A 15,421-nucleotide genomic window follows, 5' to 3' on the forward strand; every position below is an offset into this window, starting at 1 on the left:
AGCTCAGTCAATTTTTGCTGTTATTTTTCCATCTGCTTCCAGATAATCAGTATTTTCAGATTTACTTTTCCTATTCTGTATTAACGATATTGCATGCTTAAGAGGTTTGACTGTGGGTGGTTGTTTCCCCCCCCCCACAGATGGAAGACCTTTAACTCTGGATGAAATATGGAAAAGTGTTCATGCATGCTACCAGGCTCGTCTGCTGGAGGGGCCCTGGGACACTGTTACACAGCAGGTGAGAAACCACTGGTCCTTTACAAAATTGATGAATGCAATATATGTCTGAATCCTCAATGGCCTTCCTGGACACAAATAAAACATGTAGAAGTCTAACTGAGGTTGTGCTGAACCAGTTACCAACGATAGTTTTAGTCCTGGATTTTGAAGGATATATGGTTGTTTACCATTTAAGACTTAATGTGACACTCTCTCTCATTTAAAATACTTTTCCAAAGCCAATCCTGAAAACTTCAGGCAATTTCCAAGTAATCATGGATTTGGATAAATACAAAAGTAGACCTATTTATATAAGTAAAATATATTAGCGTAACATTTCATAGATTATCTGTTAATCAAATTACCAAAAAAGACTGTGTAATTTTCAATTTTAAATAGACTTGCAATCCTTAGAATTGAAGGAGAGAAAATTGGTCTCTCAATCAAATAATAAGTTATTGCTGACTAATGTCCTTAAGAATCAGTAGTTAATGAATGCTGTGTTTTACAAGAGGAAGCAGATTAGTAAACTGTGATATGACTGCCTTCTTTTAGAGCTATTCAAATAACTTTTATTTAAAGTGGTTTTAAAGTCACCAGATCATTTCATCAACCATTCCCAGACTTGTGATGATGGCTCTCTTGGAAACAGTCATACTTGTTCAAGGAAGGGTGAGACATGGTTCAGAGCTGAGTTGGTTACTCTGGTTTCTTCCCTCGGCTCCAGGCCTCCAGTGCAAGTTTGGACAAAGAACAGAGACTCTCCGGGTGTGAATTTTTTCTTGTAGACAAAGATACTAATGTGTCCTTTCTTCTTCCCCTTTCCTTCCCTGACTTTTTGATCTTAGCTGTTTCCAGGTACACAGGTCTCTTACTACAGCAGCTGGCACAACAGGGATGTAACCTCAACTGAGTTCTACAAGTGTTTCCTTAATTCAAGTAATACAATTTAATTACAGGATGCTTATTTGTAGATGGTACTCAGTCAAGGGAACACAAGCAGCATTCATGTTTTTGCAGTCACGGACCATTATTTGTATCATAATAGCTCCCTGAGAACCTAACAAGCATTGGTTTCTGATGTTTGCTGTGCATGTCTGAATTCCAGTTGTGAGTTTGCAGATTTTCGTAATACATGCTTTTACATAAAGTATTAATTACTTGACTTGTCTACTGCAGCATGAAGATGAGAAAACTAGGTTTTAATAAAATAATGTAATATGGTAGCAGATAACTGATTTTCTGCACAAGAAAGTATTGCAGTTCAGATTTTTCAGTCAAGTTTTATGATTTATAGCTGAAGTTTCAGATTTGTAACTAAATCATGACTGTTTCTGTATAGAGAGGCAGGGGATTCAATTAACTTTGCCTTCAGTGCATCCACCTTCTTGCATTCCTGGTAGACAGAGACCAGTAACCCCACGGTCAGATGCTAGGTATTCTTTAGGGCTGACATCTCTGGTATTTCCCAGCTGAGCTGTTCTGGCTTGTGTATAGTTTATATTCCCACCTGCAAAAACGTACAGGAGAATCTGCTATGTGCACTACAGAGGTGGCGTGCCTTCTCCACGCTCACATTATACTGTGGCCTGAAGCCACGTTCAGGCTCCTCTGTAGAAAGCACGGTCTCTTTCTATTTGTCTGCAAAGAACCTACAGCTCTGTATAGGTAATAAATCATAATGCATTACTTCTGAGAATAAAGCATAAACAATATGTTTGGAATGTGTAAAATCAGAGTGGTGGAAGCCAAAAGGAAAACCAGGTCACTCCCACCCAGAGATTATTTCTGCCTCTTAAGGAACAGTAAAGTAAAACTGTCCTGCATATAATAACTAGAGATGTGTGTGAGATACATACACACAAAGGCTTGCAGAAACAGGTTTTATGGGTTGCAAAATGTGTGGAGTACTGAACCTGTTGTCTCTGTGACACCTCTCCAGAGGCGGTTCACCAATGTGAGTCCAGTGACAAACACAAACTAAGATATAAGGAAAAACATTTTTGAGAAATTAGCAAAGTTACAGTAGCAAAATACTGTTGAACATAACATTAAGGTGACTTTCAGTTAAATAAGATTACAAACTAAGTTAAATGTGTTTATCCTAGAGTAATATAGACTGTACACAACACTGGAACTGCTGGCAGGTAGCAGAAGCCAGAGATGTTAAGATCCTTCAGCAATCCCACTACATAATTTGGAATTATTATACTTTTTTTTCTACGCCATTTTTATGTACAGCTTCTCCCTGAAGACTGTGTACCTGTCGCTCAAGGTCGTTGAATTCCACTGACTTCAGCGAGGTTAGCCTGCTTTACATCAGTATTGAGCTTGGTCCAAAGGCTGCATTCCTGGATTGGAAATGTACTTTCCCACATGGCTGCGAGAGAGAGCCTCCGGGAAAGCGGCTTTAAGAGGTCTCCAGTGTTAATTTTAGATGAAAGCAGAAAGGCACCAGGCAGTGAGGGCGCACTTGCTTATGGTCATTCAGTCAAGTGATAAGAGGACAAAGGAATGCATGGTTTGTGGAAGTGTACATCTCTCGAGCTGAATCAGAGCAGAGGAAAGCACCAGTACAATTAGCAGTGTGAACACTATCATATTTTCAGTGCCAGCAACCACTGGTTCAACAAACACTTTCCCTTGTTAACTGACAGATGCATATGCCAGTCCAAATATAAAACAGCAGTAAAAATCAGTATTCTCAAAGGAATTATGAAAGATATTAAAAACATACTGTAAGCACTAGCCTGCAAGCCTCAGATCACAACAAGAGTTAGGTCTACAAGAAAAAGACTGTTTTTCCCCCTCAAATGAATCAGGGTTCTGAATTGAAATAGAGAGTTTTCTCTTACCTTTCTGCTTTTCTGCTGACCCATTTTGTTATGTGGGTTAGGCTTTGCCTGCAGGGAGACAGATCGTATAATGCAAGTCACTGGGCAAACTCACCAAATCAGGTTTGAACTCTCAGTACACATGAACAGCAGAGAGAAAAGGTTTAGGATTTTGCTCCAAAACAGATAGAAATTTTAAATTCTACAAGCAATCCACCACTGGGAAGAAAAACTGAGCTTACCACCATCCACACATAATGTTACTTAACTTTTAACTAGGGCTGATTTTCTACTTTGATTCAATAGATAGCAGATTAGGAAAAAAAAGTCATAGTGCCTTTTTTTCCTCCTACGTCCAGGATCTTACACTAATCATTTCGGACTTACAGTCCATGTATTTTATGAAATGTGGGTGCCACATCTGTGCACATTTTTGGTACAACTGTATTTTGGCTTATACTTTCTATGGTAAAATATATCTGAGATCAGGAACTCAGACATTGCCTAAGCTCCAAAGAATTTAGCTTTTTGGCAATTACATTGCCAAAAGCAAATTTTAGGTAAAATTTGAACTTTTTAGCTAATTTTGATTATTGTGAAAAGTCACACTCATTTTCAGAGGAAGCATCTTCAACTGTTTTTACTGACTAGATTATTTTTGTTGCAAAAAGCAGAAGTCAACTGGTTACCTTCTCATAAATAAATTAACATGATAAGGTTGCACAGTATTTTATAATGATAATTGATAAATGGTGATGATTTAATTGCAGTTCCTCTAGTAATAATCTTAAAATGCTCAAATGAAGTTCCTATGATTGGCTTTCTTCTGAGTAAAATCTCCCTGGAGTCTTCAGTCATCCCTTTTCTACATCCGGCGATAACTTGCTTTAGCTGTTTTAAATAATACAAATCAATTATAACACACAGCTGTTTAACAAAACTTCTAAATGTTGCTACAGGTCTCTGTGGGTATTTCCTGATGGCTTATAATGACATCAATTTAGCACACCTGGTAAGATCTGTGTGAGCTGGAAGTAGCTTAATTCTGCAATGACAGGAAAATTAAGGAGTATTTATGGATTACTGTTGCTTTTCAGAACCCTTGCCAACTGTGATTTTAGCTTCTTTTTACAAAGAGTCAGAAGTGGAATTGCAGGCATTGCATGCCTGTCTCCTGAATAGTTCACTTGTAACTTGGTGGGTGCTTTTGAGGATATCCTGTATTAGTTATTTCTCTCTACACATTCTGCACAAAAGAATGTCTCTTCACCTTTTCAAATTAATGGATGCTAGAAATGTACTCTTTACAAGAAGCTCCCTTCCAAGTCTTTGTAGCCTTTCCTTAACTGCAGACAAACAGAGCTTTCCTCAGTTGTCCCTCAGTTGGATTTTTGTGTTTAGCTTGACTTAGGAGGGAATCCCAGCCCTGCATGCCCCATACCACCATGCTGGGTAACCTTCTGGGCTCCTCAGGCTGCCTGCTCTGGTGTTTTTCCTGACTGCATTGCTTTTTAAAAGTACTTATTAAGCCAGTTATATATCAGCTGTAAGAGCAAATAAGAGATCTAGATGTTTGGAAGGGGGCGGGAGGAGAAAAAGACAGATATGTCAGACTGAGAGAAGTTGCAAGTAGGATGAATGTAAAAATAACACTAAGGCTCCTGGAGATATTTCAATTAATAGTGGAAAACAAAACCACGACATGTTCTCCAAAAACTCAGGCAAATGCATCCAGCTAAAAGAAAGTTACACTAAATGGAAAGAAAAGTCTAGACAAAAGAAAGATGAAGTAAGTCATCATGGTGATGGATGGCAGCAAGAGAGACACGTATTTTTCTCACGTGTACTGTGATATTCAGCAGAGAAGTCCAGTACAGTTTTAGGTAAATACATAGTGGCATTGTGTAAAACAGCTCAAACATAATGGTCCTTTGTGTAACTGAACAGCAGATCCATGACATTAATATCCAGGTATAATATACCAGAGTCATAGTTAAGTTGGCAGCAGTCCAAAAGTGCCATGGTCAAATACAAAATGATGAGACAATTCTAAAGGAAAAAAACACAAGAATAGTAAAAAGGTTCAAAAGCAAAGAACAAAGAGAGTAGAGAATAGAAATGAAACAAAGGAGGAGGAAGTCTTCCTGATTATAAAGGTTAACATACTTTACCACATGGTAGTGCATGATTTAACATTCAGGAATTTAAAAAGCAAGGATAACTAAAGTTTAGTTCATCTGTAAAGGCTACATTTTACCTTTTATCATTTTGGAAATCTCTCCCAAGATGAATGGGAAATGTGAAGCAGCAGAAGGTGACTATACGGTTATAGCCAGAACTTCTGTCTTCAGACTATGTGGTATTAGGTCCTCACTGTAGGATTTGGAAATACAGAGGCCATAAGTACCTGAGAAGATCAGATTTTGTTCTCTAATTTTTAGAAACCTGAGGATCATGAAGATTAAAGAGCATAATAACTTCACCAGATACTGTATACACACTTCCATATAAGCTATACACATTACTGCATACATCAGTAAAGCTGCTTTGAAAATTTTGATGTATGTTTAATGGCCAAAAGTTCAGATAATAATTTAACTATTTAAAAATATAAATTAAAAAAACTGAACAGAGATGCTCAACTATCTTAGTGATCCATGTTTATATTTTTCTAGCTACAAGATAACTGATTGTCTATGAAAAGTTGCTGAGATGACAGTCTTCCAGACTGAAGTCCTTTTTTGTTAGTATGGTATGGGATAGGTGTATGGGTATGGGATAGGTGTTGGCAGTGCATGAATTTTCATCCTGGTATGGTTGGGTGCTCCAAACCTATTTTGAAGTACCTGCATCAAGGACCAAGACAGTAGTGTAGTCTCCACATCCAGTTGAGTCATTGTTTTCTGCAGAGAGTGTGAAATGGTACTGGATTGGTGATGTGTACAGTCACCTATTTGAAGGTAAACTGAGGCCCATTTATTTCCCAGGAACCTTCTGAAATTTGTGTAAGAATAGTAGAATATTTATTGGATTGAAAAAAAATGAGTAAAGACACTAGTAATTTTTCATCCTTTCCTTGCCCTGATGGGTATTTATAAAAGTGTATACAAAGTAGAATGACTTCAACAAGGGGAAGTGAAGCATTCCCGCTTCAGAATACCATGTAGGTCAATGGTGATCTGCTCTCCTAGGAAGTCAAGAGGTTAAATCAAGCAGAAAAGAAATTTGAATCTAGGTCTCTCATGTCTCAGGTTAGTTCTCTACTTGCTTGTAGAGTAAAGGGGAGGTGTAACTGCGTTCTCGTCTTTCTTTTTGATGTGTTTGTGCAAGACCTGCTTTGGTAGGCATGCTGCGTGAATGCCTACAGGTTACCTGCATTGCTGTCACAGACATACTCTGAGAGTCCTACCAGGGCGTAGGCCATAAACTGATCACCTTTTCAAGATACAGTTTATGCACATGCCCAGTGACAAATGTGTTTTTTTTTTTTCCTGTGGGGAGAGACAACACTCTGAGAAACATGCAGTTCTAAGGCTACGACGAAGCTGAGTAGTAATTTTACAAATTTTAGATACAAGCCCTTGAACGTATGTGCCCAAGTCCATTTTTGATTCTTGTAACTTGTGCAAGTCCATATCTTAGTTATTTTTTTCCTGTGTAGAAGCAAACAGGAAGAGAATTTTAAAAATTTTAAGAGAATTTTAAAAGCTGATGAATGTATCTGATCACAGTCAGTACTAAGTATCACCAAAAATTTTGCTTTTAACAGTGTGATGTTCTCATAAAGCCTGACCTTCCCCTGAGAAAACAAAGTCATAAAGACAATCAAGTATATGTGCTAAGGCTTAATCAATGCTTTGTGATGATGGAATGTAAAATCAAACATGTAAGGATAGAAATCGAATTGTGTTATTACAGGAGGCTCAACTGTTGAAAAACTGCCCAATAAAACAAGAATGAAAGCTTAGAGACTTGAAAGCCCTGCAGAAATAGTCTAAAAAACTAATCTGTGGGTCAGGACTTTGAAGGATTATGGAAGTTACAGAGCGCATGTGTCCATACATCCCTCCTCCTCCCGCCTTTGTTAACCAAAATTATTCAGACGCAGTTACTTCTGTTACCAAAATATGACTTAGAGGTGTGTGTGCAAGCACTCCCCCCAGCCACAGGAGTGAACACACTTCGTGTGTGATACTTTGGTTCTGGATTTGCCAACAGTAAATCAGCATTTTGCTTGTTTAGTACTTTGCTGTCTCTCCAGAAAAAGACATTCAGAGCATTCTCATACCAACTGTAAATGTAGCAGTTTGTGAGGACAGCGCAAACCTAAGCCTCAGGATTATTAACTCAGATCTTCTGCCAGTCTGAAATTCTGCTTCTAGAAGGGTGCAAAAACCTTCAGGATTCTTAAGAATGAGAAGTTTCCTGTGGTCGCATTGATTGTGTTATTCTGTCAACTCTGTCTTCTCATAAAACTTCTTTTTCATGAGTCTCTCCTTCATGGCACTGCAGAAAAGATAAACCTAATGGTCTAACATGAATAGCGGTCTCTGCAAATATACCTTTTCTCAAAGTTTATTTCTCCTTTGGTGTGTTCCTGCTGTTCTGTAACCTTGAATGAATTCTTAAATATGGGAGATCGTTGTTCTCTGTGTGGTGGTCTATTACAAGATCCTCCATAGTGGTTCAGGTCTTAGCTTAAGGGATCATCTTGTGTAACCCTTAAAATAAAAAGCTGTGGACTGTTGATACCAATGCGAGTCAAGTTAGGACTGAAGTTGATTCTGCTGGTTTCCTTCTGCATGGGTTGTGCATCTTCAGGTGCAGACTATTCAACCCTTTTCTGAGTCCTCATCTACAATGAATAAAGTTGTTTCCATTTACTAATAGCACTTCTACTACAAAAAGGGATGAGTTAGCAACTTTGTCCCACAAAGTACTGATCTTAAGTTTCAGAATAGCAAGTGATAAGGAATTCTCCTGTATCTGTTTTTTTTCTCAACATTTATTTCTCAATTTCATCTGAATGACGTGTTTTTCTTTTGTCATTTGATACGTAGCAGGTACTTCTAATATCATCGCTGTTATATGTCCATTCTGTCATATAAAAAGTAGTCAACCAAACCTAAACTACCCAAATAACAGCACAGAACTGCACTAGTTCTATATTAATCCAAAGTCTGCTCTTTTTCAATATGTAGTTAAGAATCTGGAAGACATATTCTTTATTGTACTTCAATAATCCTGTCCATTACATCACTTAATTTATAGCAGTGTTAACAGAAAAATCAATAAACATTATTTCTAAAATGTCAGGGATGTTAATGGTGTGATTTAAAAAACGAGAAAGATTCAAAACTCTGAACAGAACACATTGATGTAGTGTTGTAGAGGCACATCTTGCTGAAACTGTGGTAGGGAGGATTTAAATCATTATGGCTCAGTCATCTTGAAAAATGTGTGTAGGTAGCTATTCTTAGACATACAAATCTTTCTTGCCATATTGTGGGATTTTGCTAAGTGGGGGAGGCTGTATACAGTATATCTTAACAGAAGGTTGCTAAGATAGCTCTTAAATCATTTTGAGTCATATCAACAGTTGCTATGGATCCCCTGCTAATATTTTTTGAAAATTATTAGTACTGCTTCCTGAGGAAAAGCATTCTTACCAGTATAGACTGGAAAGCTGTTTCACAGGGAAAAATCAAAGAATGGGAAAGCTGGGTGGATATTTATTTCCAACTAAAATTTTCTGTGATGTATTGAACTTCTGTGGTTTAAACCAAGCGGTAGTACTGTACAAGCTATCAAGTAGGTTTTATTTTAAAACTAAGCATTAATTAATAATGTATAGCTGCACTACAGTTTAATCATGCTTTTCCCAGTAAGACTTTGTGGACATAAATTCACAACTGGAATGAAGTTGCATACTGTGCACTCCCCCTTATTGAATGTTTTTGTGAAAAATTCTAAAATACACAACAACATTGACTGCACAATATGAAAGAAATGGATATCATATATGACACATTCAGCTTCATTTGGGAGGCAACTGGTATGGCCACAAAACGTTGAAAACTTTCTAATAATTTTCTTTTTTGTTTTCTGCAGCAAGGGCTTTTGGTCAGGCCCTTTGGCAGATTTTTTTTTTTAAATAAAAAAGGCATTACAAGTGCCATTTAAATGGATGATGGGTATCCATGTTACCAGAAAGCAATTTATGCCTAAGCACCTGTGCTCTCAAGTTGTGGAAGCAGATGGTATCAGCAGTTCAAAAGCATTTAGACAAATTCATGAGACCACTTGTCCATAAATGGATGCAAAATTACCAGGCAGGAATGCGTCCTCCATCATCCTTAATACAGCAGACATGCTGGAGCAGTAGAAGGGGAGTGAACCACAGAAAGATGCTAGACTCGTGTTCTCCCAAAATAGCTGTTGCAACTGCCGCTGTTGGAGACAGAATGCATTGCTAGATGGACCATTGGTCCAATGCAGTCAGGGACCTTACATTTTTAAAGGCAGTCTGAGGTTCAAAAAAGAACGTGAACTCATCCAAGGAGATGAATTTACTCCATATAGTCAGATTTGTATATGAAGCTGTATACAATCTCCAAGGCTCACAAAACCAGCTGACAGCCCTTGAAGTTGAAAGTCAACCCCAGTCCCTTTTTGGCTTCTCTTTTTGTATATTGTATTCTGACTGCATAGCAGCCTGATTCAAGGATAAGGAGAGAGACGACCCAAAAACCCCTGCAGAGTGGGAGCTGTAGCTTCTATAGAAATTATGGGTTCAAGCTTCCATAAGCTGTAGTTCTTTTGTGCTCTCAGAAGAGAGCTTGGCGTTTCAGTCCTATATTGGCCAAGACACTGATGTGATCAAAGTCTTTTCTAAACTCTGAATACCAGTTTCATGAAAGCATTTAGCTGCAGTCCTGTGGTGGGCACTATAGCTTTGCAGGGCACAGTTTCAGTGTCCTTTTGGTGTTTTCTGTTGCCCACCTTTCTAGTGCCAGCATTCGCTGTTCTGGTGCTTGCTAATCCCTGTTCAAACCTCTGACTCTACCGTGCTGCATACAGAGATCCATAAGTACCTTGGGCAAACTTGTGACAGAACTGTCTTTTAGGTAGTACAAAGTTTGTAGCATTATATTGAGTGTGCCATTAGGAGAATTACCATGACTGTTGACAGTCTTCTCGTGGCTGTGCAAGAACATTGGATATTCAGTTTCAATAGTGATTCAGAGTACTTGGTCCAACAAATGTTATTTCAAATGATAGGTAATATAAGATGCTTTGACTGGAGGAGGGGAGCACCGACATCTGCCACTGTAGGGAGTGATGAGGAACAAAGAAAGTCTTCCCTTGGCCTGAACTCAAAATAAGAGTTGAGTCACACTTCGATGGACACGTCATTGCCTCCTTATATTTGATATAGTTAAATTAGTGTTCTGCTGCTCTGCAGCAGCAGAAATTTGCTTTTCATTCATTACCTTGTGGTAATTGTCTGTTTTCTGACTGTTACAGCTATCAGTAATATTACCTTCTTGATAAACTGTAAAGAGAAGGTAGGAATATATGCCATCCCATTTGCTGGTCACAGTATTTTAGACTCAAAAGTCTTATGAAATCTCTCTTCCCAATATCTTTTTATCCAGGAGTTCCTGGGATTATAAAATGAACCCTTTCAGGGCATTTGTGAAATGCCAGTATGGATTTTTTTCTTAACTTACCATTTTTCAATCAGGGTAGGAAATCTGTCTCCAATATCTTTTCCATACTTCCACAGCTTGTTGTATCTTTCAGTTTTGCACCTTAGATGAATCTCTTAACTTAAGAACAGATTTTAAATAGTAATTAATTAAGAGTATATGCTACATAACTAAAATGATGACAACTGAATTAATCTTATTTTGGCAAGCATGGAAGAAGAATCATCTGTTTATTTTCTTAGGAAAATGGCTGAAATGCCATTTCTTGACAATATAACTATGGTCCTGCCAATTTTAACTGTAAAGTTTTCTTAAAGAATCCTAAATGCAAGTTACATGCCTGTGAGAAGTTTAAGCTTTAAAAACATAGTTTCGTCTGAGCGTCACCTAGTGCTTTGATTCCCCTTATTCTTAAAATTAATAATTCAAACCTTATTCTCTCTACATAAATACATAAGTACATAAATACATAAATATATACATATCAGCAGTGATTGATTAATGTTGTGCTTGTCCCGCATTACCTCTTACGTATGCTTTTCAAGGATATTTTGTTAGCTATTCAATAACTTTTAAAAAAATAATAGAATTATAAATTGTAAAAAAGGATCACCACTCCCTCAAAACTGTAAATATTCTAGAATCAGGCAGATAAACTGATTTTGGGGATGAAATATGAAATAGGTCTTGGTCATCTAGTTACTATATTTTTGTATTCTCTAGTATCAAGTATTACAATAATAAGTTAGCTCTGCACAAAAAGCACATGCACATCAGATCTTATGGCAGTCTTCTCTGTTGTTATCGTTGTCCTAGTTATAGAAATCACTATATGGAGAATATATTTGTCTTTTGAATACACCTAAAATAGGAAGGGCCTAAAGATGTAAAGTGAACTAAAGTAAAACTTCTGATTTAAACCCATTTCCATCTGCCACCCTTGAAAACACATTACTTCTGGCAAACTGGCTTTGTCTGTGACTTTCTAACTTGCACTGTGCACTGTACAGGAGCAGTAAAGTTGTCTTCAAATATTGTGAATAGAGGTATTGTTCCTGTTTTGGATGCACCCTGATAGTTCTGATAGCTTTGAAAATGGAAAAGCAAGATTGATGTTTCTGTGGCGTCGAATTGTAGACATATTCAGCTGTCACATTCAGCAGAAGCCGCAGCTGTCAACATAAGTAGCAATGAGTTAGCAATATAGAAGCAATGTGTGTGTGGAGCATGGTGGTCAGAGCTGTGTCCAAAGCAAAAGATGGTTTTATTGCAAGCTGTAGTCAAGAGGCAGCATTCAGGCTGTGATCAGCCAGGCTTAATGACATTAGCAGGGTTTTAAGACGTCCTTTACAAAAAGAGCAGTTTGTGCCATTAAGTGTTTGTTTCTTCAGAACCTGCATTTCCCCCTTGGTGGCCATGATGGGTTTCAAACAGCAGGTACAAAGTGGTAGGTGTGGTTCACCTTACAGAAATTCTAGCTGCATTAAGTGTGCTCATATGTTTGTGTTGTAGGATCTGTCAAAACAACTCTGTTTTCCTCAGAAAAACTTATCTGTTTGATTAATTGCCTCTTCAGCTTGGACTTCATATTTGATGAAAGAAGGATAGGATCCAGCTTAGTTGGCTGTGTGGGGTTAGTAGTAGTAAAAGTATTAATAAAAACTTTTCACTAAAGTTAGTTGGTATGTCTTTTGAAACACACAGCGAACAGATAGATTAAATCATAAGGGCAATTGCAACTGCTCGTCTGCAAAGAACTTGAGCATAAATCAAAATCCCTCTGCAGCCTTCTCCTCTAAAAAGAGGTTCAGTAATGACAGAAATTTGCTTTTTTGGCCTAGTTTGAACTTCTTTTTGTCTCATCAGGGTCCCTTCAAGTTTTCCTTTGCTCAGTACCATTGTGGATTTATTTTGATTGTCTAAGAAAATGCAGGAGAACAGCGGTAGTTGCACTTTCATAGTCATTCTTCAGCACCCGTTACAGGCAGAAGTAGGTTGTTTCATCTTCAATGGGCTTAGCAGTGGGAGTGCTTCTTTGGGTTTTATGGCAAAGTTACAGAAACTTTCCTCAGTTATATCAGTAGGATGACTTGGCTTCTGCTTGTAAATTGAAATCAAAGCGACTATAAATATGTCACCTGTTCCAGGTACTAAACTGTATCCCGTGCCCACTAGCATAAATGGCTTTTTTAGAGTTGATGACTTCTTTTTAGGCTTTTTTGGAGTTGATGGCTATTACAGCAACACATGTCTTTCAACAGCCATTTTGCCCTCTCTGAAATTTTTTAAAATTATAATTTCTCTATAACCAATACCAATCCTATTACCAAAATATTGTTTTTATGAAATGGCTGCATTAATAGAAATGTTGCAACCTATGTCAGTAGGATGGAAAAGCCCCATACAGTTAATATCCTAACAACAGCTTTATTACTATGATCTATACCTTCTATCATGATGATCAAAATTCCCTGTGTAATTACAGTTCCTCAACGTTGCATCTGCAACATAGTGATTCCATAGTAATGGAGTTTCTGCTGTAGTAATTCCATTATTAGAGGAAAATCTGTGAGGAGAAGGGGAGAGAGAGAAGTTTGGAACATTTTTCTTGAGACACCTGTTGCTGTCCTGTTGCCTTTGCAAGCACCGTTACTGGTCTGTGTAAAGACAACGTGCATATACTCATCTGGCTTCAGTGCTCTGGCTTGAAGTCTCCCTAGTCCTTATTCATAAAAACATTACTCACTTTTTACACCTGAACCTGAGCACATGTGTAATTTAAGCGTAAAGCAATCCCTTTAACCTCAAGTTCAACATGGTTTAAGTTCCACATGTGCACAGTTACTGTTCTGGTTGCAGGACACACAGTCAATCTGAAGAGTAAAATTTTATTACTTTCTTTCTGAATGAGTAGAGTTAGATTTTATTAACAAGTAAGTTACTATTGATGTATATAAACACAAGGAATGAAAAAGAAGACTGTGAATTCAAGAACATAAAATACTTACAGTGTCATAATCTTGTGTGAAGGACTTTTACTTAAAAACAGGCATCTGTTTCAGTAAGTGTGGTCAAAAATTGGTGAAAAGGGAAGAGCATGCAACTTCTTTATTGATTGCATCACTATTTCCATTTCCCTAAATGGAAGAGGTTATGGAGGACATGTTTTATTAATCTTGCCTTCTTTTTCTGACCTGATGACTGGGACTGTGAACACTGCTGGGAAAATGTCTGAAAAGAATTGGTCCTGGCTGTGGTGTTTTGTGGTATCCTGCATGAAAGTTTTGACACCCCTCCATGAATTTGTTTTTGCAAAGAAACATCATGCAGACTGGATCGGGGAGGAGGCAGTTTCAGGCACAAATCCCTTGCACTATCATAAATGGAGAGACCATAAATGTTATGATGGATGCTCAAAGGCAGTTTAATGTAGCACTGGAGAAAATAGAAGCCATTACTACTGGAAGAGCTCCAGTTATGACAGAGAAAATAAATGGTGCTGTTACAAGAGATGTACTGACAACAAAATACCTGCTGGCTGGGGAAGAGAAGAGCAGAGCACAGTACAGATACCTACGGGCAATTACCCGTTACCTGAAGTAATGTTTATTTTTAATTTAAATCTGACATGGATAGTATTTCCAATACACACTGCTTGATAAAATGACATAATCCAATCTGATGGAAGTTTTAGACTTAATTATACTTGTACTTAGGAACTACCCAATCTTTCAGATTCATGTCTTAACATTTCACTGTGCTATAGGCACTGCACAGGAGAGGGGATGAAGTTATTTTTTTACATCTTAACTTTTCATGACCCTGTGAGGGACAGTCCAGTTTCATTAGTAAACGATGACAGGACACGTGAAGGATGGTTGATCAAGGCTTCACATCCCTAATGGACTTTAGGGGAAGAGGCCTTCTAGCACCACATAGAAAAAGCTGCTGCTCAACTGAAATTTTTTTTTAGCCCTCCTGGAGCCTGTAGCATTCATTTTTTGTTGTTGTTGCTGAGGGCTCAGGCATACTATCTAACATGAACCTCAGTGAAAGACATTTAAGCTCACCAGTTTAACCTCACAATCGAGGCAGCTCAGCACCTGTGCACGGATGGTTATAGTTGCGCAGCTAACGAATAGTAAGCTGTTGTGCTGCCAGTGCTCAGTCACATTCAATCTTGTGTAGCATTCCTAAACAAAACTACATTCATTTTCAAACTACCCAATGAAACTTTTCACATCTTTCATCCATCATCTCTTGCGTGGTTTTGTATGGGAGGAGTTGAGGTAACAGCTACAGAAATGGGTACAGAACATCCTTACAAATCTTTCTTGAAGTCACCTAGTAAAGAGGTCTTTCTAAAGAAAATAAATGAAGCAACATTTTGAACTTTCAAATTCACTGGAGCTAGTTGCGACCTGTAAAAAATTTATTTCCCATGAAAATTGGGTCAGACTCAGAGGGATATGCAGATGTATGATGGACTCCAGCATATGGTGCTGAACAGTGTTATCAATCAGCCTCATAAGTAGATAGATAAAAGATCATAGATAGATACAAGAAAATAATGCTGTTGATTTCACATAAGCTGTGTGTCAGTGTATTACTGTCCAGAAGAGTTGTGGGCAACCCGCAGATGGGTTCTTGCTGTAC

At 37.9% G+C, this 15,421-nt stretch overlaps 1 protein-coding gene and 2 long non-coding RNA genes across 7 annotated transcripts in view; 1 reads left to right on the forward strand and 2 right to left on the reverse strand.

The window, feature by feature from the left end:
• The window catches only part of ATG10 (autophagy related 10), a 92,122-nt gene that overhangs the window by 64,211 nt on the left and 12,490 nt on the right, over positions 1-15,421 (forward strand). For all 5 annotated transcript variants that reach the window (XR_015705593.1, XM_087761373.1, XM_087761375.1 and 2 more), the window contains exon 5: positions 141-238. Coding sequence is in view for 4 of the 5 variants with exons in the window: in XM_087761373.1 (XP_087617499.1) it covers positions 141-238 (98 nt within the window). In the remaining variant the exon portion in view is untranslated. The remainder of the gene's footprint in view (positions 1-140; positions 239-15,421) is intronic.
• On the reverse strand, positions 701-5,945 carry LOC148055301 (uncharacterized). Its single transcript, XR_015705594.1, has 5 exons — positions 5,900-5,945; positions 5,311-5,426; positions 3,075-3,122; positions 2,483-2,766; positions 701-1,729 (listed from the first exon to the last, which is right to left on the reverse strand). It is a non-coding gene; the product is annotated as an uncharacterized LOC148055301 (long non-coding RNA).
• LOC148055302 (uncharacterized) lies at positions 10,460-14,130 on the reverse strand. Its single transcript, XR_015705595.1, has 3 exons — positions 13,774-14,130; positions 13,212-13,331; positions 10,460-10,885 (listed from the first exon to the last, which is right to left on the reverse strand). It is a non-coding gene; the product is annotated as an uncharacterized LOC148055302 (long non-coding RNA).

The sequence above is a fragment of the Nipponia nippon genome, unplaced genomic scaffold (assembly GCF_047370975.1).
Source record: "Nipponia nippon isolate SJK-2023a ecotype South Korea unplaced genomic scaffold, ASM4737097v1 scaffold_24, whole genome shotgun sequence".
Taxonomy (NCBI): Eukaryota; Metazoa; Chordata; class Aves; order Pelecaniformes; family Threskiornithidae; genus Nipponia; species Nipponia nippon.